At 56.6% G+C, this 18,992-nt stretch overlaps 1 protein-coding gene and 1 long non-coding RNA gene across 3 annotated transcripts; one reads left to right on the top strand and one right to left on the bottom strand.

The window, feature by feature from the left end:
- Nucleotides 1-23: 23 nt before the first annotated feature.
- On the bottom strand, nucleotides 24-18,802 carry CACNB1 (calcium voltage-gated channel auxiliary subunit beta 1). 2 transcript variants are annotated; one of them, XM_027626052.2, is made up of 14 exons: nucleotides 18,506-18,802; nucleotides 15,952-16,038; nucleotides 12,799-12,918; nucleotides 11,805-11,927; nucleotides 11,114-11,250; nucleotides 10,817-10,893; nucleotides 9,421-9,440; nucleotides 9,066-9,146; nucleotides 8,566-8,624; nucleotides 8,268-8,377; nucleotides 7,999-8,150; nucleotides 4,799-4,894; nucleotides 4,187-4,372; nucleotides 24-2,277 (listed from the first exon to the last, which is right to left on the bottom strand). In XM_027626052.2, exons 1-14 carry the CDS (start codon nucleotides 18,587-18,589, stop codon nucleotides 1,816-1,818), a joined length of 1,794 nt encoding a protein of 597 aa, XP_027481853.1. In that variant the 5' UTR covers nucleotides 18,590-18,802; the 3' UTR covers nucleotides 24-1,815. The 2 variants fall into 2 exon arrangements, with proteins under 2 accessions (XP_027481853.1, XP_027481854.1); XM_027626053.2 differs by lacking the exons at nucleotides 24-2,277; nucleotides 9,421-9,440 and adding an exon at nucleotides 10,253-10,407 and having other exon boundaries at nucleotides 4,082-4,372.
- LOC113939639 lies at nucleotides 2,149-5,739 on the top strand. The gene is made up of 3 exons (XR_003525308.1): nucleotides 2,149-2,268; nucleotides 4,045-4,172; nucleotides 5,169-5,739. It is a non-coding gene; the product is annotated as an uncharacterized LOC113939639 (long non-coding RNA).
- Nucleotides 18,803-18,992: the final 190 nt, after the last annotated feature.

Consider the following 18,992-nt stretch of genomic DNA (forward strand, 5'->3'; position numbering starts at 1 on the left):
CCCCCCCCAGTAGACCTCTTCCATTCCCCAAAGCTGGTTAGCAGGGCCATCAGTGGAGGAGGGAGCCGGAGGGGAACTCAGTCACTCTCTCAGGAGGTGCTGGGCAGCAGCCGACGCCACAGGAGCAGAAAAACTGGATCTCACCCACGGAATCATGCCTGCCACCCCATTTCTCCACCTCAGCTTCCCATTCTTTTCTGGCTCTACTTGTGGGGAAACGGGTAAGACTTGGGACTGAATGGGAAGCGGCAGCTGAAACTGGCCACACAGGACCGTGAGGCCTCAGTGAGTCGCCAAACAAAGCACCGTCTGTCCTGGTGAATCAAGGGTTCGGGGCACGGCTTCCTCCCGCGCCCGCCCCTTCCCACTCCCCTGCGTGGCGGCAGCTCCCACCTGCCCAGGCTGACCACGTGGCAGGAACGAAGAAGCAGGCTCGGGAGGCGGCGGCCAAGGACAGGACGGCGGTTTTATATGTGGCCAAATACTTCTACGGGAGTACAGACGGACAGACAGACAGACTGGGGGCACAGGACACCAGACAGGGAGGGGGCTGGGGGAGACTGGGCAGTGGTGTCTTCTAACCAGTGAGTGGAAGCTGTACCCCACCCCAGGTGGGGGGGGACCAACACTGGCACAGGAGGTGGTGAGATGGGCATGAGGTGCCCATCCCCGAGGCGGGCAGCCGGGCAGGGCCCAGTCCTCGTTGGCACAGTCGGCTCTCTGGCCCCACTGCGTGCTGGGGAGGGGCGGGGCTGGGGGGCTGCAGGGAGGCTAGGCTGAGAGGACCACCGGGGGGGGGAGGCCAGAGGGGGTACCAAGGCATCTCCTGGGGGGGGAGTGGACGTGGAAGGAGGACAGGATCACAAGAGGCAAATGCAGAGCAAGACCAGCAGCAGCCAAGCCCCCAGGGGAGATCCAAGGCCCCCAGGTGACCCCTGGGGCAGCGATTACCTCTTGGGCACCAACCCACAGGGCCTCTCCCCTGGGGCCTCCGGGCAAAAGTGAAGGAGCAGTTTTTTTGGTTTCAAAATGAGGCGGACTAGAGTGTTCCATGGGTGCCACACCCAGGTGAAATGGGGTGGGGGGGCTCAGACGCACAGGGGCCCCCTCTTCTAATGGCAGTAGGCAAGGGAGGTTGTAGGCAAAGCTCATTCCTGGCGCAGGCGGAGGCTGAGGCATGGAAGTGGTGGGGTGGGTAGCAGGGTCTCCGGCTGCCCGCTCCTCAGGGGTCCGGGTCTGGCAGAGGGCACTACATTTGATGCCTGCCGCTCTCTACCCAGACCCCTCCCCAAGACAAGTTCCCCATGGGGCTTCTATTCTGTACCTCTCACCCACCAGACAATGCTGCCAGGAAGCTGGGAGAGGGGTGGGCATGGTGAAGGAACCTGGATCTGGGGTTCAGGGAAGAGAACCCTCACGGGAAGGAGTCTATGGAAGCCCCCTTACCCTTCCCAAATACTCCAGGTTGGGGAAAGAAAGGGCTACCCCATTTAGGACCCTTATTTAGAGCCCCAAGTATAAAGAGTTAAAGAAGTGCACCTTTTCTCTGGGAGTGAGCAGAGAGAGCCCCCTGAGGTGGGGAAAAGGGACACTGCAGAAAGGTGGGCATCCCCCCATCCATCCACAGCAGTAAGTGAAAACCTACAGCTGGGCTTTAAGGGAATCCCAGGAGCTGGGATGCTACCACCAAAGAAACCCCAAACATCCAGCGAAGGCATCTGAGAGGGAGACAGCGCCCCCTGGAGGAAAGATACACCCCCGTGGTGACCCCCTTGGTCCCTCCCCTACCCTGGGCCACTATGTGGCCCCTGCTTCTCAGCGGATGTAGACACCTCGCCCCCAGCCTTCCAGCTCATTCTTGTTGCGCCCCAAAACTGGGCCCCCACCCTCTGCGCAGTAGCGGGCCTTATTCCGGCCACGGTTCCGGTTGTCGGTCAGCTCCTCTTCATAGTCTTCCTCATCCTCCCAGGATCCCTGCTGGGCTGGTGGGGTGCTGCCCCCTGCAGGGTCTCCGAGCCCTGGCCCCTCTGAAGGGTCCGTTTCCATGTCCACACATGAGTCTCCCAGCTCCGTGTAGGCAGAGTTTCGGTTGCCAGGGGTGTCGGCATCAAACGTGTCTTGGCGAGACAGTGCCCGCAGGGTGCCCGCCCGGCCTGGTGGGTGGCTGCTGGGGTAAAGGCCCGGGGGCTGGCCCAGCTCCCCAGGGTACTCGTGCACACTGGCGTGCTCCCCGGTGGCCCGTTCCAGCGACTGGTCCCCGGAAGCAAGGTAGGGTCCCTGGTTAGCAGACGGACAGCACACACCATGCAGATCAGGCAGGGGTGAGAGAAACACAACAAAGCAGGGCAGGTTAGTGATGGCGCCAGGACACCCAATCTGGCTAAAGGAGGTGGGTGCTGGCTCTACGGGATGGGCAGCTGGGCAAATGGCTGTACAGCCCAGCCAGAGGACAGACCTCAGGGCATTTGCTCCTCTATTGGGACAGGAGGCACCCAATCTTCATAAGACAGGAGGAGGCATGAACTCTTCTGGTAACCATGGTAGAGAGCCCACGAATAATTAGTCATTGCTTCCTCAATGCACGTCATTAATCTGTCTTGGGCTAAATCATCATTAACAGCTCATTAGCTTCGCCACTCGTTAGTGGTTGATTGGGTTAGTCACTGCCCCAGTTTTCCAAATATACTAAGGGGATTTCAGCTTGAGCTCACTAACCCCAGCTCCTTCAGCCCAAACCAGACCCTAATCACAGGCTTCCAGAGCCCCACACCTCCCCCATCCATTCCCTGGTCAGATGACAAAGTCTCCAGGGTTGATAGGATTCCTCCCCCGCCCCCAGCAAAAAAACAAAGCAGCAGCCTGGGGAAAGGTGATGGGTCTCCAACCCCCTCCATACACACTCCCCACCCCCTCCCCCAGAGACAATGAGGTGGCCCAACATCCTCAGCACCAAATGCCACATAAAGGTGATCTGATGGTCACGCCACCATGGAGGAGGCTGGGTGGGGTGCAAAAAGGCCTAGGTTCTAGTCCCATTCCTTGCCACTTCAAGCTGTGTGACCCTGAGCAAATGACTCCTCTCTATGGCCCAGTTTCTCTGCGGTGGTATCATGGGGATTAGACCAGCAGTTTCCAAACCGTTCCCTGGAGACCCGAGGTGGCGGGAAGGGCACAAAAGTGCTTCAGGGGTCCCTGTAGAGGAGAAACGGAAGCCAAGCCCCCAGCTCCCTCTGAGCAGAGCAAGGCCACTTTATATACTGAGCTTCCTTAGAAGTTTCAATGAACAAATGAGCTCTGTTACTGAAAACAAATTTGAAAAGCAATGGTCTTAGAATGATTTCATGGCTCTCTTCTGGCTCTAATCTAGAACCAAATACTTAATGGTGTGAGCCTAGAGATGGGAAGCAGCTCCCAGGGGAGGAGGTCCAGCCAGGGCAGGGCACCCACAGGAGGACCTTTCCTGGAATCTGTTTCACTGGGAGAAGGATGGAAGGTAGGGCATCAACTCAGAGAAGATGCTTCATTCTGGGTCCCCTCTGAGGAAACTCCTGGGATTAGGGCTCTGAGAGAAGGGACAGTCTCTCTGGGCTTAATGGCCCTGCTCTGTGGGAACTGCCTGGGGTTGATAGCCCTTGCTCTGCTGGGTCTAAAATGGATGTGGGGGCGCCTGGCTGGCTCAGTCGGCAGAGCATGCAACTCTTGATCTCTCGGCCACGAGATCCAGCTCCACATTGGGTATAGAGATTACTTTAAAAAAATAAATTTAAAAAATAAAACCAAAATGGGTGTGAAGTCCAGTGAATGAAAATATCAGTCTTCCTTATGTTTTCCTCCTAATCTCCTATCTTATAATAAGGCCCCCATCAGGCCTCATATCCAAAAGCCCCTAGGGCAGCAGCTGTAGACCTATGGGACCAGGCCCAGGGGGGCACCACCAGCCAGCCCCAATCCCATCAAAAACCACAGACACCAGAAGCTGCCACTCACCACATTTTTTACAAAATAAAGCTCTTCCCTTCCTTCCCCATGTTCCCTGCGCTCCAGTTCGAGCCCTGGTCAGGAGGGGCAATGGGTGGGACACCTACATGGCGTGTTCCTGCTGCTGGGGCACCGACCTGGCCGGCTGAGAAGTCTCCAGCCCACCCCAGAAGCTGAGATTTCTCCTGAGTGAGGTGAGCACCTGTACCTGGAGGTTGGAGACAGGGGCAGGGCTGGCGGCCAGAGCGGCAGTAGCCATGGTACGGTTCAGCAGCGGATTGGGCGGAGTGCTGCTGGGTGGGTGTGTGGCCTTCCAATAGGCTTCCAAGTATTCGGCCAAGTGCTCGCAGGCGTCCTCCAATTGGTTCTCGTCCAGGATGATGTCAAACATTTCCTGCGGAGGCGGGGTTAGGGGCGGGGCTGGGATGAGCCGGGCGTGACTAAGGGGTGAGGGTGTGGCCTGGGTGCAGTGGGTGGAGTCAAAGGGTTGAAGGACAAAGTTAAAAAGAAACCTCTGGATGTCCAGGAAGAGGAGGACTCTCAGATACATACACTGGCAGAACTACAAAAGGTCTTGGCACCCAGACAGTCCAACTCTCTCATCCTGGATATAAGGCAACCCCGGCTTGACCCCACAGAGAAGTGGGGCTTCCGGGGCCCGAACGCAGTGTCTGACTGCCTGTCCGGCGCTCTTTTCCCAGGAGACCAGTTCGCACCTATAGACCCCACCCTGGTGCTCCTGGTCACTCTGTCTCTCATGCAGGCCAGAGGAAACAGGAGAACCCAAATAGCTCCCCTTTCCCAGGGTCTGAGCACTCACGGGGGGACACTGCGCCAGCTTCTCGGAGGCCGCTATTTGGACATTGAGGTGTTTGGACTGAGACTTCCCTCGGGACTTGATGAGCCTCTGAAGTACCTAGTTTGGGGCAAGAGAAGCAGAGCTAGAGGGATCTCTCAATGCACCAAATCAGAGAAGCAGGTCCTGGGTGGAGCGAGCGTGTCAGGGCCGGGGGGTGGATGTTGGATGACTCTCAGCCCTGGACACCTCTTCAGAAATGACCTCACCAGCCCTGTGTCCCTCCTTACACAGTGCTCAGGCTCACTCCAGGGTCTCATGCCAGGCTCTCCTGGGAAGGGGCTATCTGAAAGGCAGTGATTCGCCTTCCTGATTCCTGTCACCTTCTTTACAGGCTTCATTCTCCAGGCCAGCATCCCCACGGGAACGGCAGCAGCCATCTCTGATGGGACACTTGCTACGAACAGGCACTGGTCTGTGCTTTCCACATGATCAGTTCATTTAGTCCTGACAATAATCTCATGAGGTAGCCACTATTATTATTCTCATCTCCACAGCAATCATGATAACGGTAATAACAGCTAACCAGAAAGCCACGACCTTAACGAAATGATCAAAGTTAATGTCACCAATGACACAGCAGACACCTCGTGCTTCTTGATGCAACATGCTCAGAAAGACACATCGCACCAAAATGCAAAACCGAAGCCTCATCACAAGGAAACATCAAGCAAACCCACACTGACGAACAGTCTACAAAGTAGGTGGTCTGTACTCTTCAAAAACGTCAGCATCATAAAAATCCAAGAAAGGCTGGGGAACTGTTCCAGTTTAAGAATGTGAAAGAGAGGGGTGCCTGGGGGGCTCAGTCGGTTAAGCGTCTGCCTTTGGCTCAGGTCATGATCCCAGGGTCCTGGGATTGAGCCCCGAGTTGGGCTCTCAGCTCAGTGGGGAGTTTGCTTCTTCCTCTCCCTCTGCCTCTCTGCCTCCCACTGCTTGTGCTCTCTCTCTCTCTCTCACTCCTGCTCTCTCTCGCTCGAATAAATAAATAAAATCTAAAAAAAAATGTTAAAGAGATAAAGCAACTAAATATAACACGTGATCCTGGGTTGAGGGAGAAATTGCCATAAAGGGCATTATTGGGACAATTAAAAAATGGAGGACTGGCGCGCCTGGGTGCCTCAGTCGTTAAGCGTCTGCTTAGGTCATGATCCCAGGATCCTGGGATCGAGCCCCGCATCGGGCTCCCTGCTCAGCGGGAAGCCTGCTTCTCCCTCTCCCACTCCCCCCCGCTTGTGTTCCCTCTCTCGCTGTGTCTCTCTCTGTCAAAAAAATAAATAAAATCTTAAAAAAATTAATAAAAATAACAAAGAAAGAAAGAAAAAAGAAAAATGAAGGACTATAATATTTCTTGAATTTGGCAACTGTACAGTGGTTATGTAGATTAATGTCCTCAGTTCTTAAGAAATACACATTGAAATATTTAGGAATAAAGACATGGTATCTACAACCTACTCTCAAATAATTCAGAAAAAATATATATTCACATATACATAACACATACATAAAGATAAATGTGGCAAAATGTTCAAAATTAGTGAATCTGAAGAAAACTAAATAATATACTTTAAATGGCTGAATTGAATGGTGTGTGAATTATCTCAATAAAGCTGTTTAAAAATTACTGAATCTTGGGGCACCTGGGTGGCTCAGCCGTTAAGTGTCTGCCTTCGGCTCAGGTCATGGTCCCGGGGTCCTGGGATCGAGCCCCGCATCGGGCTCCCTGCTCCACGGGAAGCCTGCTTCTCCCTCTCCCACTCCCCCTGCTTGTGTTCCCTCTCTCGCTGTGTCTCTCTCTCTGCCAAATAAATAAATAAAACCTTTTAAAAAAAAGTACTGAATCTTAGTGAAGGGCATTCAAAGAATGGCAGTTCTTGGTAGTCTTCTGTCAACTCTTCTCTAGATTTGGAATTATTTCAAAACAAAAACAAAACAAAAGAACAGATATAGTGCTTAGTAGGTCCTGGGCACTTTGCATGGTTAACCCACCTATGTCATCCTCACAACCACCATGTGAAGATCTCTATTTTGCAGGTGAGGACACGAGCACAGAGAAGTTAGGGGACTTTGCCAAAGGAGCACAGAGCTGGGAGTACAGTGCTGGTTCATTAACTCCGGGCGCCCTGGCTCCAGAGTCCCCACCCTTCACCTCGGTCAGTGCCCCTGGGAGAAAATGGAAGGATCGGTTACTTGCCAGCTCCGAGTGTTTTTGTATCCATTATCTCATTAGATCCTGTCAACCACCCCAGGAAGGACTTCAATCCTATCCTCCCCTTTCTGCTCACTAGAAACTAGAAAGGTTGGGGTACCTGGGTGCTCTGCTCATAGGGTGTGTTCATAAAATGGGAACAGTTACCACCCTTGGTTGTCAGTCATGAGTCAGACAGAACTCAGGGCTCTTTCCATCATTACCTCAAATCCCCTCAACAATAACAGGGGAGAGATTTCAATTCCCATTTCATAGGTGAAGAAATTGAGGCTCAGAGGCTAAATAAATCCTCCAGAAATCCCAAGCTCAATAACAAAACAACAACCAAACAAACACCAAAAGTGAGTGAATGAATGAATGAATGAGTAAGTCAACCAGAGCAAAGGCTTGAACCCAATGCTGTTTTCTTACTTCAAATCCTTCACCTAAACTCTCCCTCCATGTTTCTCAAACCCCCGCTAACATCTAGGAGGGGAAACTCACAGAGCCGCAATACGAACAAGAAGTAAACCAGCCTTCCTACTGATTCATTTCTATCAAGGTCCAAGCGAGGACAGTGCAGCAAAAAGGGACAAAATCAAATGACAGAAAAGACCTCCCAACTGCCAAGTAGTTGGGTGACACTGCAAAAAAAAGCAGAGAATTCTTTCAGTTTTCTGGATCAAGGATGGGAGGTCAACCAGAGCGGACACAGGGGGCTGGCCTGCATGACCCTATAATGATATTTATACTAGCTAATACATGATAAGGCACATTATCCAGATCCTTTGCTAAGGGCTAAGCATTCACGTTAGGTTCGATTTTCACAATGTCCATGTGATGGAGTTTTACAAAGGAGGAAAATAAGGCTTGGGGAGATTTGGTCACACAGTTAATAAGCAGTTGCTGGGATTGAAATACAGGCCACCCAACCCGAGTGTTCCTGTCCCCACTAGGGTCAGGCTCTCGCACCTACCTTTGGAGAGGTGATCTTGATGTAAACAATGATGGGGGCCAGTGAGGTCTTAGAGAGCTGGGCTGGGTGGTTGATGGTGTCAGCATCCAGAGCAACCAACTGAAGGGTCCGGGCCAGCTCGAAGATTCGCTCGATCTCGCTCTGAACCTCAGCTGGGGGACACGGAGTCATGGGGAAGGGGGAATGTAGGGGGGCCTCCCCAAGAGGCGATGGACAATCCAACCCCTCTGGAGATGCACCCCCCCCTCCACGTCGCAGGGTGCGCTTACCCAGGCTGGAGCGTGTGTTGGAGCGCTCAATGATGATGTGTTTGCTGGGGTTGTTGAGAACTGAGCGCTTAGCCAGGGAAATGTCTGCCGTCACACGAGTGATGGAGATCCTGAAGGATGGGGCAAGGGGAGTGAGGGGTCAGGGTGGGCTTGAATGCCCTGCTCACTGCCCAGGCTCCAGGCCTGCCTCCTAGCCCTCAGTGCAAGGAGGCCCAGGATCAGCATTCAAGCCCACCCTGACCATCCGCAGCAGCCCAGGACCACAATGGGGTTGGGGAGCCAGCTCCCAGGGTCTTACCTGCCATCAAATCGATGCTTCAGGAAGTCAAATAAAGCTTTCTGCATCATGTCTGTAACCTGAGGTTGGGGGGTGCGGGGCGGGGGGGAGTGAGGTATTTAAAGCCACTCAGGAAGGGTGGGCTGCCAAGTATTTACACCCTCACATTCCATTTTCTTCTCTAATTCCTGAGGTAAATGGGCCCCTGGGGGAGGTGGGGGGTTCCTTCTGGGTCTGAGGAGCCTCTGATGGGGTCTCTGATTCCAAAGGTTCTTCTAGGTGGATTCTCTGGGAGGAACCTTCTCGGGGGTGTCTTGGGGGAAGGGGACTGAACCCTTCTGAGTGAGTCTCCCTGTGGGTCAGGCCCCTCTGGGGGCTTCTCTGAAGGTCTGTAGCCCGCTGGGGAGATACCCTGGGTATCTGGGCCCTTCCAGGGGATCTCCCTGGGGTCTAAACCTTTCTGTAGCATCTCTCTAGAGATCTGGGCCCCTCTGGGTCCACACCCCTCTAGGGGCTCCTACCTCATAGCCCTTGAGCGACGGTCCCACCAGGATGATGGGCCTCATGGAAGGTACCACGTCATAGGGGGGCACATGCTCTGTCTGAGGGGGAAGCAGGGAGGGGAAACCCCAGAGTGGAGATGGCATTAGCCCCTCTTCCCCAGCCTCCAGGCTCCCCCATGCATTCTTTCCTCCCCCTGCTCCCAGAACCCAGATGTGGGGGATTGGGGTGGGGGTGGGGAGGGATGGCCAAGGAGAACCAGGAAGGGTGAGGGAAATGGGGGGTGGGTAGGGAGGGCATGAGAAGGGTGTTAGAAGGTCCCACTAGCTCATCCCAGGGGGTGGGGAGGGGGACACAGAAAGCTGTGATACTCACCGACTTCTGCTTCTGTTTGGCTGGGTCCAGAGATTGCCAAGAGTAGGGAGGCGGGGGAGAGAGGGGAGGGCACCCAGGCAGGGGCAGAGGCAAGGAAGAAGCCAGGACAAGAGAGGGAGGGAGAGTGGGCAGACGAGGAGAGATAACAGGGCATGCGTGTTAGTGACAGACAGAGCCAGAGAGAGGGGACGGGACCCCATGCCAAGAGGGAGCCAGAGATGGCCCTAGGTCAGGGCTGGGAGAAGGACTGACAGTCCAGTGGACTTATAAATATTTCCACCTACCCTTCCCCTTTCTGGGTCTTGGGAAAGTTCTGGAAAGGGTGACAGCCCCTAATTTGGTGCCCATCTCCTGCCTCTAGTGCAGTCCACCCTGCCCATTTTAAGGGTTCCTTAAATTGTCCTGCTGTGCAGCCAGTAGACCCCCATATGCCCATCCGAGCCCCACGGAGTCCAAAAAAGACCAAGAAGGGTTCACCATTCCACTCTCCCCATCACATGCTGGGGTGGAGGGCAAACATGGAATATCCCTGTTTCGTTACCACCAGCCCCTGCTTCCGGGGGCGGTGGGGCAAGGGGTACAGCCTTCCAAGGGAAGGGGTGCTTCGGCTGCAAGAAACATCCCTTCCTGGGGGTGGGCCACAGAGGGGTGGTGCGTGGAGCTGGACGTGCCCGCTCCTGGTGCCATGCCACCCCTCCCTGCTCCTTGGCAGGAGGCCCTGCTCCCCACAGAACGGGGCCAGCACTGCGTCTGAATCTGACCCGGCCCCTCCCCCTGCCAAAGAGCCGGGCCCTGACCCCCTGCCCTCTTGGCAGAACCCAGCAAGAATTACCTTCTTGAAGAAGGGGATGCGTTTGCCATGGGGTGGCGGGGTGGTGACACTGCTAACACTAGTCTTGGCAGAGCCGCTCTGCTCCCCGAGCTCTGCCTCCTCGTCCTCTAGCTCTAGGGGGTCTAGTTCAAAGGCTAAGTTAGTCATCTCATTACCTGGGCCGCAGTCAGGAGACAGGAGGGAGGCGAGGTGGGGAGGGGAGGGATGGACATGGAGACACAAGTACGGAAGGCAGGGACGGGGTGGGGAAAAAAGAAAGAAGAAGTGAATGGAACAGAGCTAGGAGAGATGAATGGGGCTGGGGCAGGGGCTCAGGCAGAGAGATGGAGCTACCAAAGAAACGGGAAGGAGAGACACAGGAGAATGGGCGCTGACGGGCCCCGCTTGGGGGGCATCCTACTCTTCACGGAGGGGGTACCGCTGGGTGTGTTTGGAGGACTCAGGTCTGGGGCGCCCCCTACTGCAGGGAAAGGAGGGGACAGGCAGTGCAGAGACCCCCCCCCCCCCATCCGGGAGCTCCCCCACCCCACCCCCGCCGTTCCCTAAGGTGGTAGCAGCTCTTACCACTGGCAGGGGGTGTGGGGCGGCGGGTGCCAGTCACCACGTCTCCTAGGCTGGAGCTGGAGTTGTCACCTGATTTGCTGTGTGGGCAGAGAGGCAAACGGAGCTGTGAGCAGAGGGGTGGGCGTGAGGGTGGGGGAAGCTTGTTCTCTCCTATGCTGCCTGCCACCCTCCCCCCGCCCCCGGAGATTCTCCAGCGCCACGGGTGACAGTGTACGTAGCTATGCCCTCGGGGCAATGGGTCAACCCTTGCAGCCCAGTCCCAGGTGGATGGCTCCCTCCCGGTCCCCAGCTAGACACCTGGAGCTGAGGCGGTTCTGGCGCAGCTTCTGTTCCTGCAGGAGGCGCAGGCTGTCCAGTTTGACAGGGCTGGGGATAAAGCCCACCTCACAGCCCTCCTTCACCAGTCGCCCGATCCACCAGTCGTTATTATATTTCTGCAAACGGCAACAGCAGGTGGGGTGGGAGAGACCAAGAGGGAGACTGGAGGGGCAAGCCAGCAGCCACCCTGTGAAGAAACCACCCTGGGACCTGCTACGCCTCCCCAGGGGGTGGCACCTCTGAAGAGCTGGCCCCTGGCTCTAGCCTCTGAGCACAGCCCCCAGTCCTCAGAACAACTCCGTGACCTGCGGCCCCTTGGGCCATGGACCACCCTACCGCCCACATGTCCCCGTCCCACCATGTGCCCACCCCACCCTGGAAAGGCAGGGAGAGGGGTGAGTGCTGACACCCACATGTGCCTGCACACTATCACCCCACTTACAAATCTCATCACAACCCTCTCGACATCCATGGGACCTTGGCATCACCACCCCATTTTACCAATGAAACTCAAGAGGCTCAGAGAGGGGAAGAGATATGTCTAAGCTCATACAGCAGATTCAGCCGAGCTCTGCTTGGCTCAGAAGTCTTTTTCCGCTAGAGCTCCAGCTGCCCTTCTCCTGGCCCCCACTACCCTGCCCTCCTTCCAGACACCAAGTGCTCTCTCCACCTCTTTGATGTGCAGGAAATCCTTGGGCTCGAAGGTGATGGCCACTCCCTGCACCGGCACCTCATCCCCGGGAGATGGGTTGTAGCCGACATTTGTTCGCACAGCAAATGCCACCGGCTTGGTCTAGAGGTACACAGGGAGAATGACAACCAGAGGGTTAAGCCACGACGTACCGTAGTGGGATGGGGATGATGTGGAGGTTTGTTGTGTTGATCATTAAAAAGTATACTGAATTGTCTAAGTAGTTTTCCTGTATGTACACTAAATTTCACAATTAAAAAAAAAAAATAGAATTCAGCCTTCTCAGAATGGAGGGGGCCACTGGGGATGGTAAGTATTAGCCTGGAATAACATCCAGAAAGACTATCAGTAATGATAACAACAACAACAACAACAATAATAATGACCAAAGCTATGGTTTACTGTGCCAGGTCCCGTGTTAACATGTTTTACCAGCATTACCTCATTTATTCACCACAAAAACCTTAAGAAGTCAACTACTAGGGGCGCCTGGCTGGCTCAGTCAGTGGAGGACGCAACTCTTGATCTCAGGGTTGTAAGTTCGGGCCCCACACTGGGTGTAGAGATTACTTAAAACAAAATGAAATAAAATCTTAAAAAATAAAAAAGTTAACTACTATTATTATCTCCATTCTAATGAATGAGGAGACTAAAGTTCAGAAAGGTTAAGCGGCTCGCCTGAGATCACACAGCTAATCAGGGTCAGCCCAGGATATTTGACTCCAGAAAGCAGTGAAGAGTCTCAAGTTCCTACTATGTGTGGACAACACTACTAAGCACTTACACTGTATGAGAAGGCGAGTAATATAGCCCACATTTTACAGCTGTAAGACAGAGGCACATCGAGGCCCTGGGGTACACCAGCTGAAGAGTGGCTGGGCCAAGACTTGACCCTTGGTCTGTTCAGGCCATCCCTAAGGCCTGGGGGTGGGAAAATAGAGCCAGCGCAGCCCCCTGACCCTGTATTTCTCACCTTGGCTTTCTCGAGCTGGGCTAATGCCTGGCGCTCTGCCTCCTTCCTTAGGGCTTCCCGGTCCTCCTCCAGAGACACGTCAGAGTCCGATGGTCGGCTGGTGTAGGACTCCGCCGAGCCCTGAAAACGGACCGGGCCGGCTCAGGGCCTGCCCTGCCTCCTGGTTTCTGGGCCTTGGGAGGCACAGAGGGGCCACCCATCATGAACGCCTCAAGCCCCAGCCAGCCCAGTGTGATGCCACAAGGGCTAGGAAAAGGTGGTATGAAATGAGAGAAGCCAGGGACTGAGATTGGCAGGCCCCTGGGAAAAGTGTGGCCCTAGGAAGGGTGACAGCAGCGAGCAGGGGGTTAAAGCAAGTCCCAGGACAGCTGCTTGGGGCCCAGGGAGGGGTGGGAACCTGATAGGGGCACAGTGCAGGGGAGGAGTGCCAGGGCAGAGTCTCCACTCCCTGTTCCTCCTTCCCTCCCCTGCCCCCAGCACCGTACCGGCTGAGATAGACTCGGGAGAAGCCCACTGAGTCCTTCCAGGGCCAGTAGCCACCAACATAGGCCTGAGCTCTCTACAAAATTGGCAGTGGGCAGCCTGCTCTGCAGGAAGGGGCCGCCAAAAATTTTGCTATCTTCTGCTCAAAGGTGAGGGGAGATAGAATCCTATTTCCCTGGCCAGAATCAGAGGAACCCCAACCCTCAGGCTCTCACAAATCCAAAAAGAGAACCTAAGATTCCTAAGGTAGCGCAGGCAAAAGAGGCAAGTGAAGAGCAGAACATGGGGCAGGCCTCTCTCTAATTCTAGGGCTGCTGGCTGCTAGGGTCTAGGCAGGCCCAGAAGTCTGGCTATGCCAGGAAGCTGGCCTTGACCACACGGACCATCCCAGAGCACAAGGAACTCCCTCAGGGATGCAGGCGCATGAGTGAGGCCCGACGTGTCAATGAACATACTTATCCATAGGCGTGCTTGGATGTGCAACTTCAAGTGCATTAAGGAGGCTGCGTTCTACGGTTGTGTGCTGGATATGCACGACTGAATGCATATAGGTGCACCTCAGCACAGGCAGGGGGCACCCTAGATGTGAGCGTCCCTGACCATGTGCAGCACATGAGGGCAGGAGCCAGGGGGTGTGCTACTACACAAATGTGGCGGTGTTGGGACAGGGGCAGGAGGTGCTGGAGGAAGGGCAGGACTACACACGTGTCGGGGTTCTTTCCTGAGGCCATGAAAGGGTCACTTGGCCAGGAATGCCCAGGGGACCTAGGAAAGAGAGAAAACACAGTCCCACCTCCCCCAGAGGGTCCTGTCATTAGCTGGTGAGGTTGCCCGCTCCTTTCCCAGCCAAATCACAAAAGTAGGAGACTCATGAAGGGGCAAGACTGGGGTGGGAGAAGGGTCACTAATGGAGGCTGGAAAAGAAACAAAAGGGAAGGAGAGTGAAAACCAGCTGATCTACTACCCTCCACCCGTCCTGATGAGAGCACTAAGAATCAAGGAGACAGATGCCCAGAGAGCCCGAGAAACAGACCCAGAGACAGAGTGGCAGAGAGGCATTTACTGGTCCTTACAGACATGCGTGTACGCACGCGTGCGCGCACACACACAGACATGCACACACATAGACGTATCAGAAATGGCAGGAGCAGGGAAACAGCGAGGAGGCAAGGAGACAGGCTGGAGTGAGGGCCCCCCCATCAGCTTTCCCACTGGGGCTGCTGCCACCCACCCCGACTCCCACCCCATCCCTGGCTCACCACTACGAGGGTCCGGCTGGGCGCCTCCATCCCGGCGCCCTCAGTGCCTGGCCCTGCAGGCCTGGGGGGGGCCCAAACTGCCCGCTCCCCCAGGGGGCTCAAGTTACAAGCAGAGTTGCTACATGTGCAAACTGCTAGGGTATATTTAGCTCAGAGATGTGGCAAGGCCTGCTCCCCCACTCCCTGCCACCTACTGGGGGTCAGAGCTAGGGAGCTGAGAGGAGGAAGGACTGGAGGCTGGGGTTTGATCCTCTGGGGGTGGCAAACACTGAAGGAACCAAGATTCTTTTCTGTCAAGAGGAGTTAGCCCCGAGCACAGCGTCATTCCTCCTATTCCTGGCCCTGGCCCTGGCTGAGTCCTGCAACAGGAGGGATGAGGAAAAGACTGAAGAAAGGACTTCCCGTCTATCTGTGTGCTTAGAAGATGCTGGGATGAAGGGCTGCTTGTCTGATCCTCTCAAGTCAGGCCTGGGCTCACATGTGCCAAGTGTTGTGGAGACACAAGAGGCAGAAAGGGCCTCACTCCACAATCTGCGGTGGGTTTGCCTGGCACCACCCTCTCTCTCCAGCCCAAGGGGGTACGGGGGCTGACCTCCCTACTCTCTGCTCTCCTATGCCCTGCCCATTTCCTCTTTCGACATACTCCCTTTCCTTGTCTGATCCCAAGCCTCCCTCGCCTTTTTTGGGTACCAGGTTTGGTTGAGATGCTCTGTAGCCATAGCAACCACATGCCTCTCTGGCTGCCCCTCCCTGAGCCCGAGACGGCCTGGGGTTGAGAGTGAGAACAGAGATGAGAATGGCATCTTCCTGACTGAGAAAAGAAGACCCCAGAAAGCTATCCAGTCTCCTTCAGCCAGGGGTGCTGGGCTACCCTCCTCTCTAAAACCAACGCCCTCCCGCCCTCGCCCCTTCCAACACACTTTCTCTCTGCGTATTCAAGAGCAGTCAGCTGGATGGGAGGAGGCGTTTCCTCGCCATACCCCACCAGGGCTCCAAGGACCCAAAGGACCTGGCTCCTCATCTCTTAGGCTCTGCCTCTACCCCACGCTGTCACAGGTTCTGGGGGAGGACATGGAAGCAGACAGCCGGCAGGGGGAGTGGGTGACAGCCCAAAGCAAGCTAGGAGGAGGCAGGCCAGGCTGTCCCTGAATGAGATGACGCAGGCAGGCAGCAGGGGCTGGTGCCTGGGGCTGGGGGAGGGGCAGGGCGGGGGCTGAGGCAGTGGGTGCAGGCTGACAGTGTGTGCAGGAGAGGTCACGGGGGTAAGGGTGATGGGGTGGTTCCAGGCAGGTGACAAATGACATGGAGGAGGGTGCCTGGAGAAAAGCCTCCTAGCTAAATATACCAGCTCACCAATGCTGGTCTCCACCAACCAGCCACCTCCTTTCTCTCAGCCCAGCCTCCCCATTACCTGGCGGACAAAACTGTTGGATGTCGTATCTGAGGACGTGCTCCCATCCGACCTTTTGAACCGCCCTTTCCTCTTGCTGTATTTGCCCTGGGGAAGCCAGGAAGGGACAAGAGTGGAATCAGAAAGGGCCGTTCCCAACCCTCATCCCATCAGGCCCAGAGCTCCTGCCAAGCTTTGGGAGTATCATTGCCTGATCTGAACAGCCCCACCCCCCATCTTCTTCCAGAGATGGTACAGCCCGGGGGGGGGGCCCAGACCACAGCCTTGGGGTGGGGGGACAGTGGGAGAGAACCTTAGAAAGCTCGCACAGAAACCCCCAAACCAAGCCAGAGAGGCTGGGAACAGGGAGGCGCTGAGAAGCTGGAGGCTCATTAGGCAGCAAAGCTAATTAAGATGCTGGGCAGGCTGCAGAGGCCTCCGGGGAAGGGAGAGGCTGCCTGCAGTGTGAGGGGGGCAGAGAGAGCTGGGGAAAGTCCCCCTCCCTTTCCCCCTCAGCTGGAGCAGAGGGGGGCTGAGTGTGCCCGTGGCCCCCAGGGTGAAGAGGAATCGCCAACCTGGGCCCAGCTTGGCTTTTACCGCGCCCGAATCTTGCCTTCATTTTTTCCGCAGAGTGGGGAGGGGAGTGGCAGCTCTCAGTTCTTGGAGACCCAAAACCAGATTTCTGGGGAGGGGGCTAAGGGGGGCGGATGGAACTGTATTTGGAAAGGAAACATCTAACCCCAACCCAGCCCAGTGTCATGGGGGCAGATTTAGCAACACCTCCCCCACCCACCAACACTGTCACGACTGTTTCTCAGCCCCCTCTTGATCATCGCAGTGATCACACCTCTCCCCAAGGGGGAGAGAGCTCAAGCTTCCACTCTCTAAACCCTGGCTGCCACTGTCCATGACCGGTCCCCATGGTAACCACCAGGCTGCATCAATCTAAATGCCCCTTGGCCCTGCCCCAAGACAAGCCTAGGACACAGCCCCCACAAGTCCCTGGGGTAGGCTGGCTCAGCCTCACTGCCTGGGTTCCTGGGTTGGGTGCAGTGGACACTGCTTGACCTCTCAAGCAGCCACACATTCAGGTATTTCCAGGCCTCCTGTCAAGGGGGCTCATCCTTGCCCTCCCTAACTTACATACACACTTGGCCCCAGGCCAGTCCAGAGTCATGGGGAGGGGAATGATGGAGGGTTCGGGCCCTCCAAGCCCTTGCCCCCAGCCTCCATCCTAGAGTTTCTATGCCCAAGAAGCTAGATAAGACATGATCAGACTAGGGCCTCTGGTTCCTTGGGCCTGAGTACAAGAAGGAGCATGGATAGATGGGAGAGAAAGGTACCTGGGAATCCTTCAAAAATCCTCCCTCCCAACCCCTTCTCTCAAACCAAACACATCCCAACCTCTAGGATTGAGGATCCCTACAAACTTAAGAGGATCCTCCAGGGAGCCCCAGACTCTCTTTCACACCACCACCACCACCCCAGGATGGGAAAAGGGAGTGGCACCCAGAGAGACAAGGGACAGCTGAAAGGAAGGCCCCAGTCAGCTGCCTCCCAGGCTCCAAGGGGCCTGGGGTGGAGAAAGGAGGTATTTTTAGGTCTAACCTGACCCCCTCCCTCACATGCCCATCAACCACATTTTCACGGTGGTTACAGTTGCTCCAGGCTGGTCACAGCAAGAAAGAGTTAATGGTATCCTAGCCTCGGGGTATTGCCAGATTGGAGAATGGCCTTGTCCCAGAAAAATCCCTTGGCACGACCACCCAAGACCCTGACCAGTCACCCCAGACCCTGCTGGTCACTCCGTGGGCACGCACCACACCCAAGAACGCCCCTTCCTGGGGATAACCCGGGGCACCGGAAAAGTGTGACTGGGGGTGGGGAGGCAGACAACCCCCTAACCCCCAGGTAACACAGCTTCCTCCCCTCCAGGACAGTGAGTTGGCATCCATACAACTTTCCAAACTTCGGAGGCGTTTTCTAAGGCTGGGGAGGGGAAGGGGGTGGAGAAGGAAAGATAACGTGGGTGTTGGGGGAGGGAAGGTGGTCCAATATGAGGATGTAGCTGAGGTGCCAGGATGGGGGCCTAGCCCGGGGCCGGCCCCTTCCCCACTCTCGAAAGGCCAGTGTCTGCGGCTCCGAAGGCCTGCTGGCACCGCCCTGACCACCGCCTCGGCCATCGCCCAGGGCCACCCCCGCCCCACCCACCCCCGCCTGGCGCCCCCGAGCGTGCGTCGCCCCCTTTGCCCGAGCTCGCTCTCGAGCCTCCCTCAACCCCCGGATGCCCCGCCAGCTCCCCCACTCTCCAGCCCTGGAGCAGGGACCCTGACGCGGGGGAGCCGAGGCGAGGGTGACAGGCGGCCCGACCGCCCCCTCCCCGCTCCGCCAAACCGCAGCCCAACTCCCGGCCAAGCGCCCATCAATCATTAACCGGCAGGGACTGGGGGCGCGCAGGCGCCCCTCCGCGCCGGGCGCCCGGCACCTAACTCCTTCTTCCCCGCGAACCTCGAGCCGACCCCACAAGGTCCGCGGGAGCGGCCCCCTGCCCTCGGGCCCGGCCACCACACCTCACCTGCGGGCTGGGGTCGAAGACCTCCATGGGGATCTCCTGGGAGGGTGGGTAAGGGCTCCGGGACATGCTGGTCTTCTGGACCATGGAGAGGAGCCTCCCCTCCGGCTGCCGGCCCGGCCCAGCCGGGCGCCCTCAGCGAATGAGAGAGGCCGTCGGAACCGAGAGCCGCGCAGCGCAGGCGGCACCCGCTCCAGCCACCTGGCCCGGCCTTCGGCTGCCCTCTTCCTGCCTCCCGTCCCTCCTCCCGCTCTCTCCTCTGCCGCCGCCGCCTCCTCCGCCCCTGAAGGCTCAGCATCTCCCCCCGCCCCCTCCGCTCCCACCTGCCCCTCCCTCCGCCCTCCCTCTCTCCCTCCGCCCGCCCCGGCCCCGCCCCTCGCAGCCCCTCCGCGGGCTCCGCACAGACAATGGGAGGGCGGCCGGAGGGAGGCACGCCCCTCCTGGCTCTGGAGGAGGCTGAGCGCCGGCCTCTGACTGGCCTGGGGTGAGG

The sequence above is a fragment of the Zalophus californianus genome, chromosome 16, assembly GCF_009762305.2.
Source record: "Zalophus californianus isolate mZalCal1 chromosome 16, mZalCal1.pri.v2, whole genome shotgun sequence".
NCBI classification, from domain to species: Eukaryota; Metazoa; Chordata; class Mammalia; order Carnivora; family Otariidae; genus Zalophus; species Zalophus californianus.

Coding starts and splice junctions, on each gene's coding strand:
- CACNB1 (XM_027626052.2), bottom strand. CDS start 18,589: ATGGTCCAGAAGACCAGCATGTCCCGGAGCCCTTACCCACCCTCCCAG. Junction 12,919..15,951: donor CCAACAGTTTTGTCCGCCAG/GTAATGGGGAGG, acceptor GTCCGTTTTCAG/GGCTCGGCGGAGTCCTACAC. Junction 8,378..8,565: donor AAGCATCGATTTGATGGCAG/GTAAGACCCTGG, acceptor CCCATCCTTCAG/GATCTCCATCACTCGTGTGA.